Consider the following 23,058-nt stretch of genomic DNA (forward strand, 5'->3'; position numbering starts at 1 on the left):
GGAAATTTACGTGCATACGGTGATGCAAAAGTTTGTGGGATTCGATTGGGTATGCCGGGTTTCTGTATACTGTATGTATGTGATGTAAACGAGTACGCAACGTGAGCAGATCTGACCAGAGTTTTGCGTCTTGGGCAGTGTAGACGGAAACACTATGGCGGAGCGTATTCAACTTTTACACTCTGGAGGGTGGTTTCAGATTTTTGCGTTTTTAAGCCCCAAAAACACTGTCACCGTCTAAATGAAAGGCACTTCTGATAAAATATGTTGTTGTTTTTACCTGCAAGCGTTCTCGTGTAAATAGGCATTGGATCTTTAAAAAATAAAATTAAATTCACCATCATTTCTCTGACTAACACAGAATTACCATTAATAACGTAATTTTTCTTTCGTCTGTGTTAGACGTCTAGCCAGGCTGGCGCTACCTAGTGCCTCCGCTCAATTAAATTTTTCTCCAGCGACTAGGTCAGGAATCGGAATACACTAGACCACAGGTGTCAAACATACGGCCCGGGGGCCAGATCCAGCCCTCCAAGACCTTTAATCTGGCCCTCGGCTGATTTTCTACTAAAATATTTTAATTATATTTTCTATTAAAATATTGGTAATTTTCTGTGTCGCTGAGCATAGCAGTGTCTCCAGCGTCTCTGTACGTGGCCCCTCCCACCAGAGCAGCACAAATGAAGACTTGTCTCTTTCCAAACGCTCTTAAAGGACGATCGTTTTGACTGTTGACCGTGACACCCTCATCAGCAAAATGTCAAAAATGAGAAAAGTGGAGCCGAGTGCAGGATTTTCCAAGAAAAAAAATGACTTATTCCTATTTCCATACAAGTTAATGTTAAAACATTGTATTGAAATCGCATTTTTCTTAAAGTTTCAGGTTGTTCATGATATTATAATATTTAGTAAAAGAAAGAGTTCATCAATTAAAAAAAATATTTCTATAATAGATTTGCATTTCCCTTCAAAAATATTTGAACTTATTGTTATTTTTAAGGTATATATGCCATGAGTTTTCTGATCCGGCCCCTTTAGGATCAAAGTAGGTTGGACACGGCCCCCGGACCAAAATGAGTTTGACACCCCTGCACTAGACAGATCAGACAGAACCCCGGAAGTGTGAATTCAGGCACCGGCCAATGAGCAAAGAGCTGTGAAGCCATGACATCAAACTCAAGCGTCTGTCTGGGTCCCTTTGTGGTTCAGCACAACAGTAAACAAAGCGGTCGAGATGGATGTAGACGAAGACAGACATTCTGTGTTGGCAGCGATTCCCGAGATTGATGATTTAAAGCCAGAAGAAAGAGAATGTTTGGTGAATTTTACCAAGGGGAAAGACGTTATTGCCCTTCTTCCTACGGGATTTGGTGCATTACATACGTCACGACCAAATAGCAGCGATTGGTTAAATAAAAAAGTACCTGGCTGCAAACGAATCCTAATGCTGCGAGGTCAGACAGGTTATTAGACATCCCAATGACATCTAAAAAAAGTCACCTTGTTCAAATGTTTAACTGCATATTGACGTTCAAGTGGGGTCATAGTTAGACGTCCAAATAATGAACAGAATTTGCACGTCGTTTTTTTGTCCAGAATTGGTCTTGGACTGACAGACGCACTATAGACATGATCTGCACTTCTATAAGACGTCTGATGTTTAATGTGTAGGCCCTTTAAGGAATTATACTACAACTATTTGCCAAAATAGTGAAGAAAAACTATATCCAGTTCTTATTCTAAAATGTCAAACTCTGCTCTGGTAGTTTTTTGGGTTTTTTTTTCGAACGCTATCATTTCCTCCCTGGCCCTATCTCTCCTCCTTTACCCCAGCACAGACACATGTACTGGGGACAGCGGGTCCACTTTTAGTCCTATCTCCGGTCTGGATCAGGTCCGGTCTACAGCGTGTTAGCAGGAGGAGCATACCTGTACAGTGTAGCATAGCGATAAGACTGACCGTTCTAATCTGATCCAGGGTAACGACTCCAGACAGCCGAGCTCTGTCTGTGTCGGCCTGTGTGTGCGGACTGGTACATGTGTGTGGTTTAAAAGAAAATACTGTTAACATACTGTAATTATACTCTTTTTCAGATTGTTTAACACTTCTTTTGTTTATAATCTCAACTCAGAAATGTGTTAAATTGTCAGAAAATTGCACTGGAGACATTTTGATAGATTAAAATCATGTGTTTTTTGCCCCTAGTGTGACTTTTTGCAACTTTTTTTCTTTTAAGGTCCTATTTTAGTTGTGATAAAATGTTGTTTCCTCTTAAAAACAGACCTGGAATTGTGTTTTATTTTATTCACAAATGTCTGAGTAACTCTTTATTATTAGTCTGTTTACATCTCCAAAGCTCAAAATGCTCTGTCCCACCTTGTGATGTCATGAAGCGATAGTTTCCAAGTTAACAGCTACAACTTTTAGCTTTATTTCAGATTGATGAATTGATTCTAGTGAAAGGTTCAAAATTCAAAACTGGGACACATCCGGGTTGGGATAGTTGGTATAAATAAAACTGTGAAAAGAGAGCGTAAGTGTCTGTTCATAACTTACTTTGTGGGTCAATCATAATCTGAGGTAGCCAGTCTGGCTCCATCTAGTGCCTCCGCTCAATTTCATTTCACTCCAGCAACTAGGTCAGGAATCAGAATACACTAGACGGTTCGTAAAAACCCCGGAAGTGCGAGTTCGGGCACCAGCCAATCAGCGAAGGGTCATACATTCTGCGTTGGTAACGATTCCTGAGATCGAGGATTTAAAGCCGGAACAAAGAGAATGTTTGGTGAATTTTATCAACGGGAAAGACGTTGTTGTCCTTCTTCCTACAAGATTTGGGAAAAGCTTAATATCCTAGTTTTCCCTGTTAGCAGCGCATTACATACGTCATTACCAAATAGAAGCGATTAGTTAAATGATAAAAAGTACCCGCCTACTGTCGAGCGAACGAATTCTAACACTGTGACATGCACATGCGACCAAAAGACAAACACTTTGTCTTTTCATCACAATAGTAGCCAAAATAAATAAAGTGAGCAAAGTAAATAAAGTGAATGAAATGACTATGACTAAGAGCAGCGCTAATAGTTTATGCAAGTGATCCATGTGGTTTTAAGTTTCGTTTCTGTAAACAAATGTGCACAAAGCTGCATTAAACACATTATAATCTCCAACGGGCTGATGTGGCTCTAGAGTGGTGATGGTTTATATGTTGTAAAGTTGAGTTTATTTATGCAGATTAGTCATAGTAATAATAATGATGATAATTTTAATATAAAAATGTTCAGGATTACTCAAAAAAATGATTGTTAATTCTCCCAACAATTGCTTAAGAAAATTTTATCGAATGCCCATCCCTAGTATTAACCCGCTCTACATGATCCTGCTGTTTTTATTTCATTATTTTGTCCGTAAATAAATTTGTACTCTTCTTTATACAAACTCATCATGGTGAATATTTACGATGCTCGGAATTCATGGGGTTAACGAGGAATAACTTTGGACCGCTGCAAAGTGTTCAAACATTTTAACATTTTTAAGAGACTAAAAATCAGATATAGTGCCTTTAAAGGTGCATTGTGTAATTTTTCTGGTGGAGGGTTCATCTTCTGCTTAAAATGTTCCACAGTATGACATTAAACAGCTCTACTTTACATTTATCCAATTACAGGTGGATTTATAGCTCAAAAATATCTAGAAAAACAACATTCTCATTGTGAGTGGGGTCGCCTCTCCACAGATCTGACCTGTAACTTGCTCTGGTTTGGTTTCCATGAAGATAGAAAGGCCATACTGTGCTGTGATAAAATGCCATACTGTGAAACATTCCAGACAAAGCAACAACGTCTCCATGGAGAAAAGCGTTTCACAGACCTTCTACAAGAAAAGTTACACAACGCAGTAGATTTGTTCATGTGATACTTTTACTTTTACGTCAGTATTTCTTTGCTACAGTATCTGTACTTTTACTTGCACTGTGTAACTTTTTGGTTGGGGGTTCGTTACCTGCTTGTTTCCATGGATATGTCATCGCTCTGTCTGGAATGTTCCACAGTGTGACATTAAACAGCTCTACTTTACATTTATTTAATTACAGGTGGTTTTATAGCTCAAAAACACCTACAAAACAACATTTTGACTGTGAGCGGGGTCGCCTCTCCATAGATCTGACCTGTAACTTGCTCTGGTTTGGTTTCCATGACGATAGAAAGGTTTAATGCCATACTGTGAAACATTCCAGACCAAGCAATAAGATCTCCATGGAGAAAATGACGCTTCTGCGGGTGTTTTTCTATGAGATGGATATTGTGGTGATAGTACTGGCCGTATATGCGTTGGATAAAGAAGTGCAGGTGAGTCGAGCGGAAAAGAGAGAGAGAAAGAGAAGGAGGCAGGGGGAGAGGAGTGAGAGAGGAGGAGGTCATATAAGGATCCTCGGACAGCTCGGAGCATCTGTGTAAATCAATATGAGAAGGGCGGCCGTGATGTGCTCAGTCTAGACACGATTCACAAACAACTGGAGACAATTATGAATGAAGCTGTGGGGCGTGTCACTGTGGCTCACTGTACATTCTGTGTGGGTTATGTCAGGGATTTAAAGGGCTCGTATGAAGCTGTTTTCTGATCTACGATATAATGTTGTTTCCTCATCACAAACAGACCTGGAGTTGTGTTTTGTTTCATTCGCACGTTTAACACACAAACACAGCTGCACATTTACGCTGAGTGCTTTTCTCAAAAAGAAAACACTCCACCACCACGTTCCACCTTATGATGTCATGTGCTAATACAGGGAGTGCTCCACTGTGTTTTTAAACTCTGTACACCTTCACCGATCCCCATCCCATACGTCGCGTGGACCATACCCCATCCCGTACATCCCGCGGACCGTACCCCCTGCTGTACATCGTGCGGACCGTTCCCCATCCCGTACGTCGTGTGGACTGACCCCCTCCCGTACGTTGTGTGGACTGTTTCCCTCCCCTACATGATGCGGACCGTCCCCCTCCCGTACGTGGCGTGGACCGTACACCCTTCCATACATCGTGCGAACCGTTCCCATCCCTACACCGCGCAGACCATACCCCTTGCTGTACATCACATGGACCGTCCCCCCTCCCGTACATTCTGCTGGCTGCACCACTAAACCAGAACTACACCAGGTCTAAACCAGGACTAAACCAGGTCTAAAACAGGGTCTATAACAGGGTCTAAAACAGGTCTAAAACCAGGACTAAACTGGGTCTAAACCAGGACTAAACCACATCTAAAACATGTGTAAAACAGGTCTAAAACAGGATCTATAACAGGGTCTAAAACAAGTCTAAAACAGGTCTATAACAGGTCTAAACCAGGTCTAAACCAGGACTAAACCACATGTAAAACATGTGTAAAACTGGTCTAAAACAGCGTCTATAACAGGTCTAAAACTGATCTAAAACACGACTAAAAACAGGTCTAAAACAGGTCTATAACAGATCTAAAACAGGTCTAAAACCAGGACTAAACTAGGTCTAAACCAGGACTAAACCAGGTCTAAAACATGTCTAAAACGGGTCTAAAACAGGGTCTATAACAGGTCTAAAACAGGTCTAAAACACAACTAAAAACAGGTCTAAAACAGGGTCTAAAACAGGTCTAAACCTCCTCTGGTCTGGGAAATATTGTCCGATATAAAACCAGCCCATGGCCTGATTGGTTATTCCACCTTTCACTCTCACCCATGTGCTTTCAAAGACGGCAAAGTCTTTAAAATATACCTAAAATATATCACTCGTATACCAGGTTTGGCATTTTTTTGGCACTGCACACACCCGTACCACCGTCCGAATTTGAGATCGGTCGGAAATTAGGGAACAAAGTAAGTACAGAGCAATGGCCATGTAGCAGTGGTGCTGAAAACGGAGGTTGAAAATAAGAGATTAAATACACAGTACAGTACATGATTCACTCCTGTTACAACTTCAAAAGGGTAAATGAGAAGGAAACTACTATGACATGGTTAAAAATTGGTGAAAAGTTGTTTGTGCAGAGTAGGTTCTGTTCTAATATTGTTCCTTTGTCTGTGTGTGTGTTAGGCCACTAAAGAGGTGATCGAGCGCGAGGCCCCGGGGATGTCTCTGGCCATGCTCATGGGGTCCCTCAACGTCACACCGCTGGGCATGCTCTCCAGGTAACAACTACACAACTATCAGGGTTCCCACAGGCTTGAAAATCCTAGAAAATTCAATGAGTGTTTTGTAAACTACAGCGTTCTTTTAAGTTCTCATTAGGCTATTATGATTATTTCTGCACCTATTGTTTAAAAGAGACGAAAATAAATGCACTGACAGTATTTTGAATATTTCTATAGTCATATTTAGCCCTCAAAGTCTGATCAATTCTACACATGTAGGTGCTGTAAAGTCATGAAAAAGTTTTGAAATTTATTGTGAAAAAGAGTGGGAACCCTGAACTATACTATGCAACTACACCTCTGGACAAACTGTATAACTGTACAACTACACGTGTACATATAGGGTTGGACAACATATCATGAATATATCAGTATCGCAATATTGGCTGATGGAATAATCAATATTGCAAGAAAATTTAAGTTCTCCATTTTATAAAAGAGTACTCTACTGTAAAATGGGCAAAAAGGTTTTAGATTTTATTCATGATTTTCCCTATTGATACTTTGCAGTGACGTCATGCAGGGGTTGTTCTACATGTATGTGTTTTGGCGGAATGTCCACCAGTTACCATGGACAAAAAAGCATTTATTTAAGCGGCACATGTTCAGGAGCCTGTGATCAATACGAGGGTTCATCGTCATGTTTAGGTGTTTAATTTTCAACAAATCTGCTCACCTGTTGTAGTTTCAACTAAGTCAGTTCTTCATGCCCAGATTGTGTTCAAATAAAGCTCAGTTTAAAGTCTAATAAAGCCTCAGACAGAGCAGTGCCTACAGTTAGCACCACACCTTCCGGGAATGTTGATGACACCAGCTGCAAAGTATCAATGGACTTATCAATGGTTTAGTCTCTTACTTTTTATTTTGATTGAAGGAAAATATATTCAAATACCACAATAATATCATTATTGCAAGAGAAAATGTAGTTAACGAATGTTGTCGTGGGCCAAACAGAAAGACAAGGTACAAAAATATGTTTAAATTTAATAAAGTCAAATAAACGTAATTTATAAAGCCTCAAATTAGGTAAATCATAAAAAAATAAATAAATAAAAATAAAAAACGGGCCCAACTGGGGTAACTTAAATCAAATTGAACAAAACAAAACTAACACAACACGACAAAGAACAGATGTGTTTAAATACATGAGTGTTAACTAAAACTGAACTCAAGATGGGGTAATTACACTAAATAACTAACTAAAACTACTCATTTAATCAAAGTAACAAGAAGGCAAATATGTATAATACAGAAAACAATAAGTGATAATAAAGGGACCTTAAAAAACAGACAAAACAAACTTAGTAAAACAAACTGAATAGTAAAAGAACAAGAACTTATACTGGCTAAAATGTGTGCACCCAAATTACAATATAAGTCTACATAAAGGAATGAAATGAAATGATGTGTGCTGTAATTAATGTAAATGAAATGAAATAATACAAACACCACAAATATCTTAACTTTTTCCTCATGTTGTGCAGCCCCAGTTACAAACACAGACTGTTAAATACACAGTTCACACACAAATACACAAACACACACAAACTAGAATTGTTGAGACTGTGACAAAACTCGTGTGTGTGATAATGTTCGTGTGCTTGTGTCGCTGCAGACCTGTGTGTGGGATCCGGGGGAAGACGCTCATCATAAACCTCCCAGGAAGCAAAAAAGGCTCACAGGTAAGAGGACTCACTCACTGGCGCCCTCTGTCTGTCATATGTGTGATAGTACAAAATCACACTGTGGTGGAGCGTAACGAAGTAAAAGTAGTAATGTATTTAAGTGTCTACTTAAGTACACTTATTTTATTTATTTAACTTCACTACATTTGAGAGCAGGTGTTTATACTTTTTATGCCACTACATTTTTGAACAGGACTGAAAAATATAAGTATTTTTTTATTATTATCTGAGACTTGCTGAAAAAGCTGAGGGTTTATTGAACAGATTAAAAAAAATTGATTTATTTGTTTCTACTGAACAAAATTCAGCACAAATCACTACAATTGAAGCCTTATAAGTTGTCAAATTCTGTGCAAAATACTCGTACTTTTTACTCTTTAGTACATTTTCAAACGGGTACTTTAATACTTCAATTTTTTGTGTGATACTTTAACTTTTTCCTATTTTTTTTGCTCCAGTATCCGTACTTTTTTTACTTAAGTAACAAAATTGAGTACTTCTTTCACCACTGCGAGCACAGGACCAAATATTATTTTTCTGTCTTGCATGAAAAAAATGGAAAAGGAAAAGTAGCAACAACCAAAACTAAAAGTAGTAACAACCATAATATAATCTGTAACATGTTCATAATTCTTGTCTTTACTTTTACTAATACCAAGATGATCCTTTAGATTTAATGTTCTGTGTTATTGTTCATAATTGTGGAGCCGTACTTTTGTTAAATTTCAATTCCGATAATATCCAAGAGACGACACCGCAAGGCGTTTTTATAAAGTTGTACGAACAAAAGATAATTCTAGAGCTTGAATTATCTTTTTATTGTAGAGAATCTAGAGTTTGACATGTGATGCTTTGTAATCCGTACATACTTGACATTTATTTGAGTTTGCAGCTGGAATAGAGGATATTTCTGAATTTAAAACACTTAAAATCTCACAATAAATTTTGTCATGGGAGAAGTGTCCAGTAGAGGGCAGTGTCATATACAAATTCAACAGTCTGCTGATGTTTCTTATTCATAGAGAAGGCAGAAGAGTACTTTTACGTATGAATAATATTACTCATTTTGGAGAACAACAGAATGACTTGAATAAAAAATGAACAGTAAATGACTTGGCAAAAGTACTACAATAGTGCTTAGACAAATGTGGGACTATCTTTTCATATTTCAGTCCTTGTATTTCACATCTTAAACTTAGATTAAACTGTGATTAAGGTATAGTAGATATATTTGAATACACACAATTGTAATAGTAGTAAGTAGTCAGTACCAGGTGTCACAGTGGAGCAGGACTGGCTCTATTGAACTGCTGTTGTGTCCTTAAGCAAGACACTTCACCTACATTGCCTAGTATGAATGTGAAAAAGCGCTATATAAGACTTAGGTTAGGGTTAGGGTTATTATTATGAGTAAACTTCAGCTCATAGATGACTTCTTGGATTACCTCAGATAAGAATGATACTATAGTTGTACCTGACAGACAATATTTAGGGCCTTTTTACACCAGAACGCTTGTGGGTAAAAATGACAAAATATTTTCTCAGAAGTGCCTTTCGTTTAGATGGTGACGGTGTTTTTGGGGCTTAAACTTAACCTTAATCGAACTAGGAAGTACGAGCACATAAGTCCTGTGCTCAGGTCTCTGCACTGGCTCCTGTGCCTCAGAGAATAGACTTTAAAGCAGCTCTGCTTGTTACAAGTCTCTCCATGGCCGAGCACCAAAGTACATCTGTGACATGTTAGTGTCATATGAACCATCTCGCACTCTGAGGACCTCAGGGACCGGCCTCCTGCTGGTGCCCAGAGTCAGAACTAAACAAGGGGAGTCAGCGTTTCAGGTTCATGCAGCTAAAACCTGGAACAGTCTTCCTGAACATGTGAGACAGACTCTTCTGTGACGCTGTTTAAATCCAGATTCAAAACATTTCTGTTTAACTGTGCATATAACTGAAAGGTTTTCATTCCGCACTCTTCTCTCCAATTTATGTCTCTCTTTTTTAATTTTAATCTTCATGATTATTTATGTTTTGATTTGTTTTTATTATGATTTTAATGTATTTCTTATTCTGTAAAGCACTTTGAATTACTTTGTGTACGAATTGTGCTATACAAATAAATTTGCCTTGCCTTGCCTTGCCTTAAAAACGCAAAAATCTGAAACCACACTCCAGAGTGAAAAAGTTGAATACGCTCACTGCCCAAGACGCAAAACTCTGGTCAGATTTGTTCAGGTCGCGTGCGCGTTTACGTCACATATATATAGTACACAGAAACAAAAATGTCTCTGGCAGCTCTAATAAACTTACTGGAGGCTCCCAACAAATGTACAGAATCTGCAGAGACACTATTAGTGAACAGAGAAGGATCTGCAATCACCTCTGTCAAACTCTGGATGCACCAGTTTGTCGTAGGCGAGACAGACGGATATGGACGAGGCCTGGAGAACCAGTCGATGGTGGGACAACTTTGTGGAAGGAGCAGCTGATGAAAATGCGTATGTCCAAAGACGCCCTTGTTGCTTTAAGTACAAACATACCCAATCAAATTCCACACACTTTTGCGTCACCGTATGCACGCAGATTTCCTCCATAAACCACTTGTCTAAACATGGAATAAAAAGTGAAGACGTGACGCCACTTTTGCGTCTTCTGTTCAGACCGTCACTGTATAAACGTAGCCTGAGTTTGAATTTATTTGTTTGGAGGATCCTCATAGTTCCAACAGCAGAAGTCAGAAACAGTAGAGCGGCTACAGAAAATCAAATACACATAGAAAAAAACTTAACAAAATCAACACAGCCGTACACACACTCTCACTCACACATGACAAAAACTATGACGGAGTTCAAATATAGTCACAAAATAAAACAAAATGAACAAGAAAATTCAACAAAATGATCATGAACCAGAGCATTTTTAAATGAAAGGGCAGAAGTTAATGCAATACTTTATCAATTAACACCACGTACTTTGTGTTATTTACAGTTCAATTTATTTTTTTATGTAAAGTATAACACTGCGACAATAACAGTAAAGTACCTCTTCAATCCGTGTATCAAACCAAAAATAAGAAAATGAAAAATCAACTATTTTCTTCATTATTTGTCTCCAAAACCAAAATGAAAAAACAGATAATGATTCGATTTTTCAGTTTTCGATTTTGTGTTTTAATGAAGAATGGAAGAAACAGATAAAATCCGTTTCCCGTTTCCGTGACTTAAACTGCAATGCCGGACTGAACCAGGACTGAAACAGGTCTAAACCAGGACTAAACTGTTCTCAGTCCTACTCTCCCAGTCTCAGTCCCGGTCTCAGTGCTAAATCAGGACTAAATCGGTCTCAGTCCTAGTCTCAGTCCTGGTCTTAGTCCTAGGACTAAATCAGAACTGAACCAGGACTGAACCAGGACTGAACCAGGAGTGTGGGGACTGGTCTGGAAGTGTGCCTGCCTAGACTGTCGGGTGATCAAGAAACCAGGACCAGACCAGGACTCAGACCAGGATTGAGACTGGGACTGAGACCAGGACTCAGACCTGGTTTAATCCTGGTTCAATTCTGGTTTAGAGCTGGTTTAGAGCATGTCTGGACCAATCCCCACACTCCTGGTCCAGTCCTGGTCCAGTCCTGGTTCAGTCCTGGTTTAGTCCTGGTTTAGAACTGAGACCGGGACTGAGACTAGGACTGAGACCGGTTTAGTCCTGGTTTAGAGCTGGTTTAGACCTGTTTCAGACCTGGTTCAGTCCGGCATCGCAGTTTAAGTCACGAAAATGGGAAACGGCCGTTATCCTTTTTTTCCATTATTATTTTAAACAGAAAATTGAAAACTGAAAAAAGAACCATTATCCTTTTTCTCATTTTGATTTCGGAGACAAATAATAAAGAAAATAGCTGTTCTTTTTTCTTTTTCTCATTTCTGGTTTTATATTAAAAAACGAATGACACACAGATTCTCTCCCTCCTCTCGTCCTCCAGGAGTGTTTCCAGTTCATCCTTCCCGCCCTTCCCCACGCCATCGACCTGCTCCGGGACGCCGTGGTGCGGGTGAAGGAGGCGTCGGACGGCCTGGAGGAGCTGCCGTCGCCCCCGCCCCCCCTGTCCCCGCCCCCCCGCAGCCCGCCCCCTCCGCTGTCCCCGCCCCGCACGCACACGCAGGACAAGGGCGTGCAGTGCGAGGACGAGGACGAGGACAAGAAGGACAGCGGCGTGGCGTCCACCGAAGACAGCTCGTCGTCCCACATCACCGCTGCCTCCATCGCTGCTAAGGTACGGGGGCAGAGACACAGACAGGTGCGGGACATGCTATTGTCCATTCAACATTTTTAAACTACTACTACTACTACTACGAAGGATGAAATATGTAGGATTTGTGAACTTCAGAGTCAGAAATATTGACACTTTGCAGTTCTAAGTCTAAAAAATTCTAATAATTTCCACTTTGGATCAATAAAGTTTATCTAAGTCTAAGTGATGCTGGGTTGTTCTACATGCATGTCTGTTGGCACAATGTTCAGCAGTTTCCATGGTGACACAATGCACGATGAACTTTAAAGATTGTCTGAAAACTCAAGTAAAAATAAAAAATGGATTTAAACAACACATTTTCAGGAGCCGGTGATCAATACGAGCGATCGTGGTCCTGTGTAAGAGCTCGATTTTCAACAAAAAGGTGATAAACTGAAAATGATAGCTATATTGTGACTGTAGTTTTATGTGACAGAGACTTGTTTAACAGCTGAAGCTTTGTTACTCAAGTTAGACTTTAATCTGAGTTTTATTTTAACACAATCTGACCAGAAAGAGCTGATTTATCTGGAACTACAACAGGTGAGCGGATTTGTGCTGTTATGATGCGATCTATTGCGCTCAGGACTCGGGGAAAACCGACCTCCACCTCGAGAAAGTGCAATTGAACGGCCAATCATTCCAAAACACAAACTCAGGCTACCTCGGTGCAGACCAAGCCCCGGGGTTTCAAAACGGCCGTCCATTCAAGTCTGTGGGCCAAACTCAATGGCGCCTGACTCCAGATTCGCCTTTAGCCCGGTGAGGTACTTCTGTTGGCTCTGGCCTGATTGAGCATGTGCAGTAGTGCTCTTTTCTCCCGCGGGCACACGCGAATGCACTCAAGCGCACGCACGGAGCGCGGTCTCGTGTATCACGTGATCATTTTGATCAATCAGAGTGAGAGGAGCTACAGCAGAGCAGAGGCGAAAGATTATAAGGCATTTTTTAAGACAACTGAAGGATTTTGAGCTGAGAAAAAGTTTATGATCTAAAAACAGGTAAAAATCACCACAAAATCCAACATTTTTGAAAGTTGTAGGTGCCCTGTCAGACGAACACGAGCAGTTTGTGATTACATGCTCTATGAGAAAAATCTTGTCTCAGTCCAGGGGATTTTTTTCCCCACTGTAGCACCAGAGAGTGTCACTACACCAACTGGAGGCAGCTACAAGCAAAAATAGCAGCGCACACAATAAATGGGGAGTATTGTCTTTTCATCATTTTGATGTGTTAAGTTGTGTATGTGTTGAAAAAGTGTCTTCTAAAATCACTGTAGTGATGTAGACACAAGATTTTTCTGAACATGTAATAGTAAAACTGCCATAACTGAGTCGCTGACATTAGCTAACAGACTCGATTTCTTTGCAGGAGCTAGAAATACCTGACGTTACATTAAACTAGGGGTGTCAAACTCAAATTCACAGAGGCCAAAATTAAAAACTGGGACTAAATTGTGGGCCAAACTAATATTTATTGAAAAAGTTTAACAGCATCTGGATGTTTTGTTTTCTTTCGAGATATGTAATGTTAAACCTTTTCTTATTAAAATAAATGTTTAATAATAGTTTTTGTTTAAACACTGAATAAAGAACAAGCATAATATAAAATAGTAACAAATTTTACATAAATAATGTCTCTATAGTCTCTCTGTAGCCGGTGGGCAGCTCTAATACATATTTGATATGATCTCGCCGGCCAAATATAATTATATCGCAGGCCAAAGTTTGACATGTTTGCATTAAACTTTCTTGGGCTCCATATTTTCCCTGATTGTTGCAATGGAACGCATTTACAACAGATGTCGGGAAAACTGACTTGGATTTATCGACTACTGACGTTCAGTAGAATGCAGCATTAGCCAACAATTTTTCAGTCAGTCACTCGTCCTAAACAGAACCATGAACGTTTGTATTGATCACATTTGTTGTTGAAATCGATTTTGCGTTTTTCTTGAGTTTCCAGATGATCGTAAAACTTAAACTATCTGTCTCATGTCATGCATAGTGTCACCACGGTAACTGCTACAAGTATCTGTAATGGTGGAATGTTTAAGAAACCCCCCAGCATGACGTCGCTGCAAAGTATCAATACACATTTTGAGAGGGTTCTGTGTAAGCAGCTTTTAAAATGGTGTTTAATCGGGAACGTTTCTCGCTATAGCCAGACTTTACACCTGCCCGGGGAGTTAAGTTACCAAAGGGGTCTGTGAACAATCAGAAAATGTTCATTTAACATGCATCCTTACTGTACGCAGGCTCGCATCTCCACAAACCTGACACTTACTTGACTTCTCCTGCTTGTTTTGGTTATAATGTTCTTCAGTATGGCATAAAAGCTGTCATCTCTATGGAGAATGTTCGCAAATATGGTTTTAACTTTATATTTCCACTTCCAGAAAGTTACACAGTGTTGCTTTATGTTAAAAATAATAAAATGAATCAAATTCGAAGAGTTGTCAGTTCAAGTCTCGTTCAAAATCCGTACTGTTGTTGCATCCCTTGGCAAGACACTTCATTTTACCGCACTATACCAGTTACAAATCAGCAAATATGGTCCAAAAATTAAATTAACTCAAATAAAATCCTACATATTCCATCTTTGAATGAATATTACTGATTGGCACTGTAACAGACATCATCAAAAATAGTAACCAGTGTATTATATGACTATACTTTACACAACTATCTATACATTACTGAATAAATTCTAAAGTCAAACCATATACAGTATATTTTTAGTATGTTATTTATTATGATTTTGATGCTCGGTGCTGTTCCAGTGTCGATCAGAAAGTGAAAGTGTTTAAATGGGGTTTTGTCATTGAACTGTTGCTCTGCTCTTGCATCAGCTCCGTCTCCCGAGTCTCACCTTCTCATGAGACATTTATCACACTGTCCTCCATCGCAGGTCATACGAGTCACTCACGTTTGTGTCCGGGAACATGCTACAGGAGACGGGAGGGGAACAATAACACTGGATAAACATGAAATCGTACTAGAGTTGTTAAGTTGTTGTTGTGTATTGACGCTGACACAAAAAGAGGTGAAATTTACGACATCAGTACCAACTTTCAAGCCTTTTAAACCTTTTTATTAGTACAGAGGACACCAAACATTTTTCTTTCTGAGCCACATTATCGCTCTTGACTATGATGGGGGGTTCAGGGTCAGGTCGGTCGTATAACAGAACTGTATGACCCTGACCAAAATGACCAGCACAGCCGTCCACAAAACTACATCAAGAACACATAATTCCTGGCACGTATTTGTTTATCGTTACTAGTGGTTTGCAAAAATAGTAAGCACTTCACACTTGGTTTTAATTTTAAATACCATAAATATTCTATTAATTTATTTTCTAATAACAAGAATAGAAATATCAAAACCTCCATCTGTTACACAATGGTACAGAGAGAATCCCTCAGTGTCCTCTTAAAAGACAATTCAACCACTTTCTATAAAATATGGCAAACCTTTCTGGACCATCTGCCTCAGGACTTGGCTGATGTGCTTTATAAAAAGGAGGCTCCCAATTTATTTTTAATTTTAATCAATCATTGTGCAATGTGTATTTCTTTTTCATTTTAGCTCTGACTCAGACCTTGTGACAGTCTTTGTCCATTTAGTTCTATGTAGACTATGCTGTGCTGGATTTTACTGTATTGCTCTGTTTTGTTAAAAAGGCAATAAATTATTATTCAAAAAAATATAATAAAAAATAAAAATAAAAAAATAATAATAAATAATAATAAATAAATACATTCATAAATAATTAAAAATAAATAAATAAATGAATAAATAATATAAATAAATATCAAGGTAAGAAAGGTAAGAAACTGTCAACATAAGAAACATCTGGCGATTGACGCTGGCAAAGCAGAGTAATTTAAAATTTTAAAATTACAAATTGAAGGTAGGCCTGTTGATAGTAACTATAATAATATTAATAACAGTTGTATTAATAATAATTGTCTGCAGCACTTAAGAAAAGTTGAATAAATAGGCCTATAAAATAAATACATAAAGAAAATTGAAATTATAATATGAGATCAACTTGCCAGCTCTTATGTCTTTCCAGGTGAGCAAAGTAATAAAAAAAAAAAAAAAAAGGCCATGACAACTTTTGAGAGAGACTGGGGGCCGGTCAAAGGGGCGTGGCGGGCCAGAGTCAGCCCATGGACCTTAGTTTGATGACCCCTGCCTTAGTATGTAAAAAAAAAAGCCAAACTAACCTCTAGGCCACTTGTTAGTACAACTTATTTTGCTTACACTAAAGTAATGTCATTTTGAGATCATTGTATCTTCAGATCCTTACATACTCATGTGTTCATTTCATCTTTCTATCTGCCTCTCACTGGGTCATCTCTCCATCCTCATCCCATCACCATTTCATCGCTCCATCCTCCTCCTCCTCGTGTGTGTGCAGTCTGCAGCAGTCATGGGTAAGTCTCATTTCACCATTAACCTCCAGATAAACACTTTTTTCTACGGGCTGGTGTTGTCACATGTTCACTGTTTTGTTACACTGATGTTATTATAAATGTAAACAGCTCGTACCAGGGATGGACATAGAGACTGGTGCTACGCTTTTATTAACAAACGCTTATATTTTGTGAATTATTTGTGTCCATAAAAACAAAGTAAAGTAAAGTGTCCGTGAGTTTGGTTTGGGATAACAGACTCCCCCTTGCGGCTTGCGAAGCTAAAATTGTTAAAATAAAGTCAAAGCAAGTTCCTGGTGTTAAGTTGGTTCGCTGTTGTGTTTGTGTTTGACTGAATGAATCAAAATGTCTGGTGATGTCGGGCAACAGTGGCTCAGTAGTTAGTTCCACCTAGTGCTGTAGTCAAGACCGAACTAATCGAGACCAAGACCAGTCTGTGACCACAGGGTCCCAAGAGACAAGACCAAGACCTCTGAGGGTCAAGGCCGAGACAAGACCCAGATCACGGCCCATTGAGACTTAATCGAGACCATCTTTGTCATTTTCTACATTTATTTTTTTTTTATAGTTATTTTGGCACAAATACAACAATGTTTTTATAAATCTGTCTTAATTTTATCTGATTAATGTTAATTTATGCATAAAATAAGCCAAGCAAACTGTACTTCACTAAAACACTCTGAACCCCTTTTTGGACCTTCACCCACAGTTTGAGAACCCCTTCTTTAAGAGAACTTCCACTGGCATTTTATAGAAAACTGTGAACAAAGTGAAGAAAGTGAGTAGGATTTTTAAACCATTTTTTATTTTTATTTTTTATTTCTAACTTACATTCTCGTACTGGTTTTGCAGTGCGATTTATCAGCCTCTGTACATTTATCAAACACACGTCATGACAAATACAGATGCATTTGTGCACTTTTATAAGGCAAACTTCAACCACATGTCGCGGTAAGAAGTTTATTGCCGACAGCAGCAGCCTGTAATCAAATATGATCGCACTCGACGAGTGTCAGACAAGATCGAATCCAAGCTCCTTCAAGACCAAGTCCAAACACGGCCAAGTCCGAGACGAGACCAAGACCTTAAAAAAACTCGAGTACTACGACACTAGGTCCACCAACCCAAAAGTCGGGGGTTTGACCTTAGTCTTCAAGCAAGTCACTTCACCCTCCTTGTTTAGTATGAATATAGTGTGGAGTGAGTGATTTGTGGTGAAGCACTGCCTCGCTTCTCTGGGTCTGTCCCAGGGCAGCTGTGGCTACAGAAGTGTGTAGTGAATTCTTAATGATTACAGTGTAGCTCTTTGAGAGGTGTGGTACATCACAAATGCAAAATAGGCTCCATTCACACTTATGTCCCAAACCAGGAAGACGTTTGGAAAGATGCGATGACAACTTCTGGTGTAGTTACTGACACTTGGCCTAACATGGATCTATTAAAACCGATTGAAGTAAATGTGATCAGCGGTAAAATGAAGACTGCATACGTATGTGCTGTTCGGAATCATCTTGAATTTGGCGCCTCGTCTCTTCTAATCTCATGTACCCGGTGCGTTCGCAGTTGTGTGTCGGTGAGGAGATTATAAAAACTGAGGTGTAGCTGTAATTGTTGATTTGTCGAACATAACCGAATGCAACCACGACATGTACATGAAGAAAACTGGGCCTGGGAAGTTGTAATCGCATCTTTCCAAACATCTTCCTGGTTTGTGACATAAGCGTGAATAGAGTTTATTGTTATCACTAGATGAGTTTGCGTGGACGGTTTCTTGGATCAGTACCAGATGGCAGCTCTACCTGCATATTTAGGAATACTCAAAGACAGAAATGATGTTCAGTGCACAGCTAACCCGCTCTTAGCCTCATTTAAATATCCGGTTGCTCCTTAAAGTGCCAGCAGGGGGAGTCTCTGTGCCCTTTTTGAATAAACTCGCGTCATGAACTCGTGCTCCACCCCTGGTCCCTGTGAGTGTGTTTCCGTGTTGGTCGCCGTTTACATGTGCGTGTGTGTGTGTGTGTGTCGTGTGACCTCAGATCCCAGACTCCATCATCTCGCGGGGTGTGCAGGTGTTGCCGCGGGATACGACGTCTCTGAGCACCACGCCCTCAGAATCACCCCGAGCACAGGCCACGTCACGCCTCTCTACCGCCTCCTGTCCCACGCCTAAAGTAAGTACAACACAAGAGCTCACTGCTGCTGTTACGTTAAGTGCCTTTTGTATCTGAAAAATGTACAACTGGCTCTTTATTTGCAATACATCCTTCATGTTTTGTTGACTTTTTGACATTTTCAGTTCTGCTTTTTGTCAATAGGTTGTGTTCACATAGTAGAATTTCAGATGGAGGACAAGACTCTGTACAGCTTTTGGAAGATATATCCAAACTTTCTGGAGCTAAATACGTTGAAATTTGTGCCAGTTTTTGTTTCATGTGGATAGGCCCGGTAATTACAGAGACATGAACCATAAATCTGGTCAACAAATCTGCAACGTGACATTTACGGAGCAAATTCAACCACAAAACTTTAACCTGTCCTCTATTTTAATTCATTTTATGTGAATCCAACCTATGGGATAATCTAGATTATACAATTAATCTATGAGTGTGTATACAAGTGCTCGAGTATCCTGGTTATGATCGGGGTTTTTTTGAGTATCCTGGTTATGTGAGTGTCCGTGTAAACGCAGTATCCTGATTTCTGTCTCCTGGATATGCAAGTATCCCGGTGATGAGAAACCAGAATACTCTCACTGGATTTTTCAGAGAGTATCCAGCATAAAAATAATAATAATAAATCAATATTCATAAGACACTTTTAAAAACAAGGTTTACAAAGTGCTGTACAAGTCGCAAAGACCAAAAAAAAGGTATAAAAATAGAAAACAGAAGGCACAAAAACAGACAATGATGCAAACAATCCAATAAGTTATAATAAATAATTTTTTTTTAAAAAGGAAAAGGAAAAAAAAAAGGAACTAGAAAAGCACTCAGAGAGCGCAGACCTCCGCCAAGGACTACCCCCATTTTTTATATAAATTGCAATAAAATCAGTCTTCTGGATCAGATCCGGATCAGCCTTTGGAATATGAAAGAGGATCCCATTGTCCATCCCTGAGTCAAATTTCATGGGGTTTGGTCAATAATTAACCGAGATATTGAGAAACAAAATTTTTGGCCCCATTTACCACAATGTTAACTAAAATTTCAAAGTGATCCAGAATCCAGGATTTCTTCCGGATCACCCCCAAAATTAAATCAGTTCTTCCTTTTCACATTTCCAACAAATCCTGAAAATTTCATCAAAATCGGTCCATAACTTTTTGAGTTATGTTGCTAACAGACAAACAAGCAAACAGACAAACGCTGGCAAAAACAAATAATAAATCAAGCTAAAACCAGTTAAAGGAAGGCCAGCCAATAAAAACGAGTCTTAAGAAGTGATTTAAAAGTTGATACTGATGGTGCGAGCTTTATCTCCTCAGGCAGGTCGTTCCAAAGATGAGGCGCCCGGACTGAAAAGGCTCCATCAGCCTTCGTCCGGAGTCTGGACTTTGGAACAGCAAACAGGGACCTGACTGAGGATCTAAGGCTGCGGGAGGACGGCTCTTACGGGGTTAAAAGTTCTGAAATGTAACTTGTTGCAAGACCTAAACGAGCTTTAAAAGTGATCAGCATGTCACGTGGAAACAAAGGGAGGACCCAGAATGCAGGATTGCTTTAAAAATTTTTAATAACAAACAAAAAAAGATCCAAAAAAATCCATAAATCCAAAAACTGAAACGAAAGTGCCACGACAAGACAAGACAAGACACTGACAAAGACACAGACCATGACAAATACAATGGACCAACAAAGGGCAGAGGAGAACACATGGTATAAAAGGACGCAGACACAAGTGAAACACATCAGGGTGGGGCAAAAAATCAAGACAAGAAGTAAAACTCAAAACTACAAGCAGACAGGAAAATATCAAAATAAAAGGGGCACAAAACACTAAAGGAAAAAGATACACCAAAATAAGCAAAAACAACCACTACAGAACTTGAACCATGACACAGTAAAATCCTGAAATCGATTCTACTGTGGCATGTCGACGCAGTGAGACAGCGGCTATTTCTACAGGAGACATGCGCAGTAGAGTGCAAAGTGACAGTGGTACAGGAGTAAAAGTAGCACTAGATACTGACACACGAGCCTAGAGCGCCCTCTCGCGGTCGCACCGCACTATAAGTCGCAGAAAACACCCAAACCGTGAAAAAAAGTGCACCTTATAGTCCGAAAAATACGGTAGGTAAAGTTAGGAACGTTTTTACATGTTCAGACCCGTGCCATATCTGTGCTTTAGATAGAGACCAGTCTAAATATCCAAGATACTCTGATTCCTCGTGTACGTAGAGATATGAGTATCCTGTTTTATCTGAGCTCATGTAAACTCTATATCAAAAACACTTTCATAACCAGGATAAGACTCATAACTGGGATACTGGTGCGCATGTAAACACACTTCAGGTTTTGCCCTATTGCCTCACATTTTCAGGTTTTCCTACTCTCTACTTTCTTCTTCTTGTTTTTCTGTGTTTGGGGACAGCAGGCAGGTGGCAACGTCTAAGTTTTCAATATGAGAGATGCATTTTAATTTATTTAAAGGATCAGTAATTAGGTCAGCAATCCAGTGAAGAGAGGTGGATTCTATTAAAATAATGATAATAATAATAATAAACCATGGGGGTCTGGACAGTGGTGGTGGTGAAACGGAGGAGATGGAGAGGATGAGGAAGCTGATGGTTCTGCTGCTGTGGTGAGAGAAGACGGAACTGGTTTGGTATCTGGGAGTGATTGGGAAACTGGTGTGCCCATACACTATAAGTCCATCATATAACATGATTAGTAAAGATTTTAAATTAAAAATGATAATATTAAAATAAAATAAAAGATCAGGAGCTATAGAAGTTGTTTCTTTTAGATGACTATTACGATTTAAAATGTCCAAAATATAACAAAATGGTCGACGATAGATCCACTATGTAGTAAACACTAGCACAATATGTGTTCTTTAAGTCATAGACACATCTGATAACCATTGATAAACATTAGGAGGGTTGCTGGTTCAAATCCCATTCAAAAACACGTGATACTGTCCTTATTTCTTCGGCCAAACACCTCATTTGAAGTGTAAACTCCGATAAAACTTGATTTCAGGTTGGCACACAAGTGTTTATGGACTAATATTCATCATACAAGTTTTTGTCAAGATGGATTTCACATAAACAGACTGGATTATTTGTTTTTTGTATTGAATGTGGAAATTATTGCTCTTGTAAAAGCTGGAGTTAAAATAAATGGCACCTTTACACTATAACAGTTTATTATTTAAGGGAGTTTTATTCATAATCAACCATAAACCAGCGCTTTTTTCTGCTTCATTCAGTCGTGTTGTGTCCAGTTAAACACCTTGTCACTGTACGCCGTTGTTTTCCCGACTCTTGCAATGCATTATGGTCTATATTGACCGGTTTAAAATGGCGTAACCTCTAAACAGTGCACTAAGTAGCCTCCATGTGAGTTTTAAAGGTCCTATAGTGTGCTAAATTGACTCTTGTGAGCTTTTAGTCTGAAGAATGTTGTTTCCTCATCAAAAACAGACCTGGAGTTGTGTTTTGTTTATTCACACATGCACTATTAATCTCTCTACAAATCCAGAGCTCAAAATGTTTCACAGCTCCTTGAATGAAACAAAACACAACTCCACTTATGTTTTTTGATGAGGAAACAAGCATTATAATAACACAGATCAGAAAATGGCTCTTTAAATCCACGTCTAAAGATTCTCGTGTAACCTCGCACTTCTCCATCTGTCCTGAGATCGCTTCTCTCGCTTCTCTCTCGCTCACACTTTCACAAATCTGCATGGAGCGCTCCGGAGAGCTCACAGGAGCCTGGTGCGCCCAACTGTGCATAATGAGGAGACCAGGGACCAGACTCAGAGCTGTTTTTGCCTTCCTCTGCAGCCCAGAATATTGGCACTCCCAACTTATATCTTCTGATACTTTGCAGAGGCATCACGCTGGGCTGGGGGTGTTCTACATGTATATCTATTGGTGGAATGTTCAACAGTTACCATGGTGACACGATGCACATTACCAAAATCTCATTACCAAAAAAAAAAAATCTGAATATAGTTTGAAAACTCGCCAGAAATACAAAATGGATTTAAACAACATATTTTCAGGAGCCTGTGATCAATATGAGCGTTCACGGTCGAGTCGAGGTATTTGATTTTCAACAAAAAGGTGAGAGTGACTAAATGAAAAACTGCTGACTAACGTTTAGACATTGACATCTAATTGTCAAAGTAATGGCATAAACATTATTCTCCAAGCAATCCCACTACTTTGACTTTTTTTTTCATTGTAGCAGTACTTAATTATTTTTTAAACATTCCATTTTTCTGACATAAACAATATTAATGT

General features: G+C 39.2%; 1 protein-coding gene across 3 annotated transcripts in view; it reads left to right on the forward strand.

The window, feature by feature from the left end:
- Nucleotides 1-23,058, forward strand: part of gphnb (gephyrin b) — a 178,487-nt gene that overhangs the window by 80,052 nt on the left and 75,377 nt on the right. For all 3 annotated transcript variants that reach the window (XM_055149401.1, XM_055149399.1, XM_055149400.1), the window contains exons 5-8: nucleotides 6,079-6,173; nucleotides 7,792-7,858; nucleotides 11,834-12,124; nucleotides 18,623-18,757. In XM_055149401.1, the coding sequence (XP_055005376.1) occupies nucleotides 6,079-6,173; nucleotides 7,792-7,858; nucleotides 11,834-12,124; nucleotides 18,623-18,757 (588 nt within the window). The remainder of the gene's footprint in view (nucleotides 1-6,078; nucleotides 6,174-7,791; nucleotides 7,859-11,833; nucleotides 12,125-18,622; nucleotides 18,758-23,058) is intronic.

Source organism: Boleophthalmus pectinirostris, unplaced genomic scaffold (assembly GCF_026225935.1).
Source record: "Boleophthalmus pectinirostris isolate CB_2022bp ecotype Guang Dong unplaced genomic scaffold, ASM2622593v1 HiC_scaffold_13, whole genome shotgun sequence".
Taxonomy (NCBI): domain Eukaryota; kingdom Metazoa; phylum Chordata; class Actinopteri; order Gobiiformes; family Gobiidae; genus Boleophthalmus; species Boleophthalmus pectinirostris.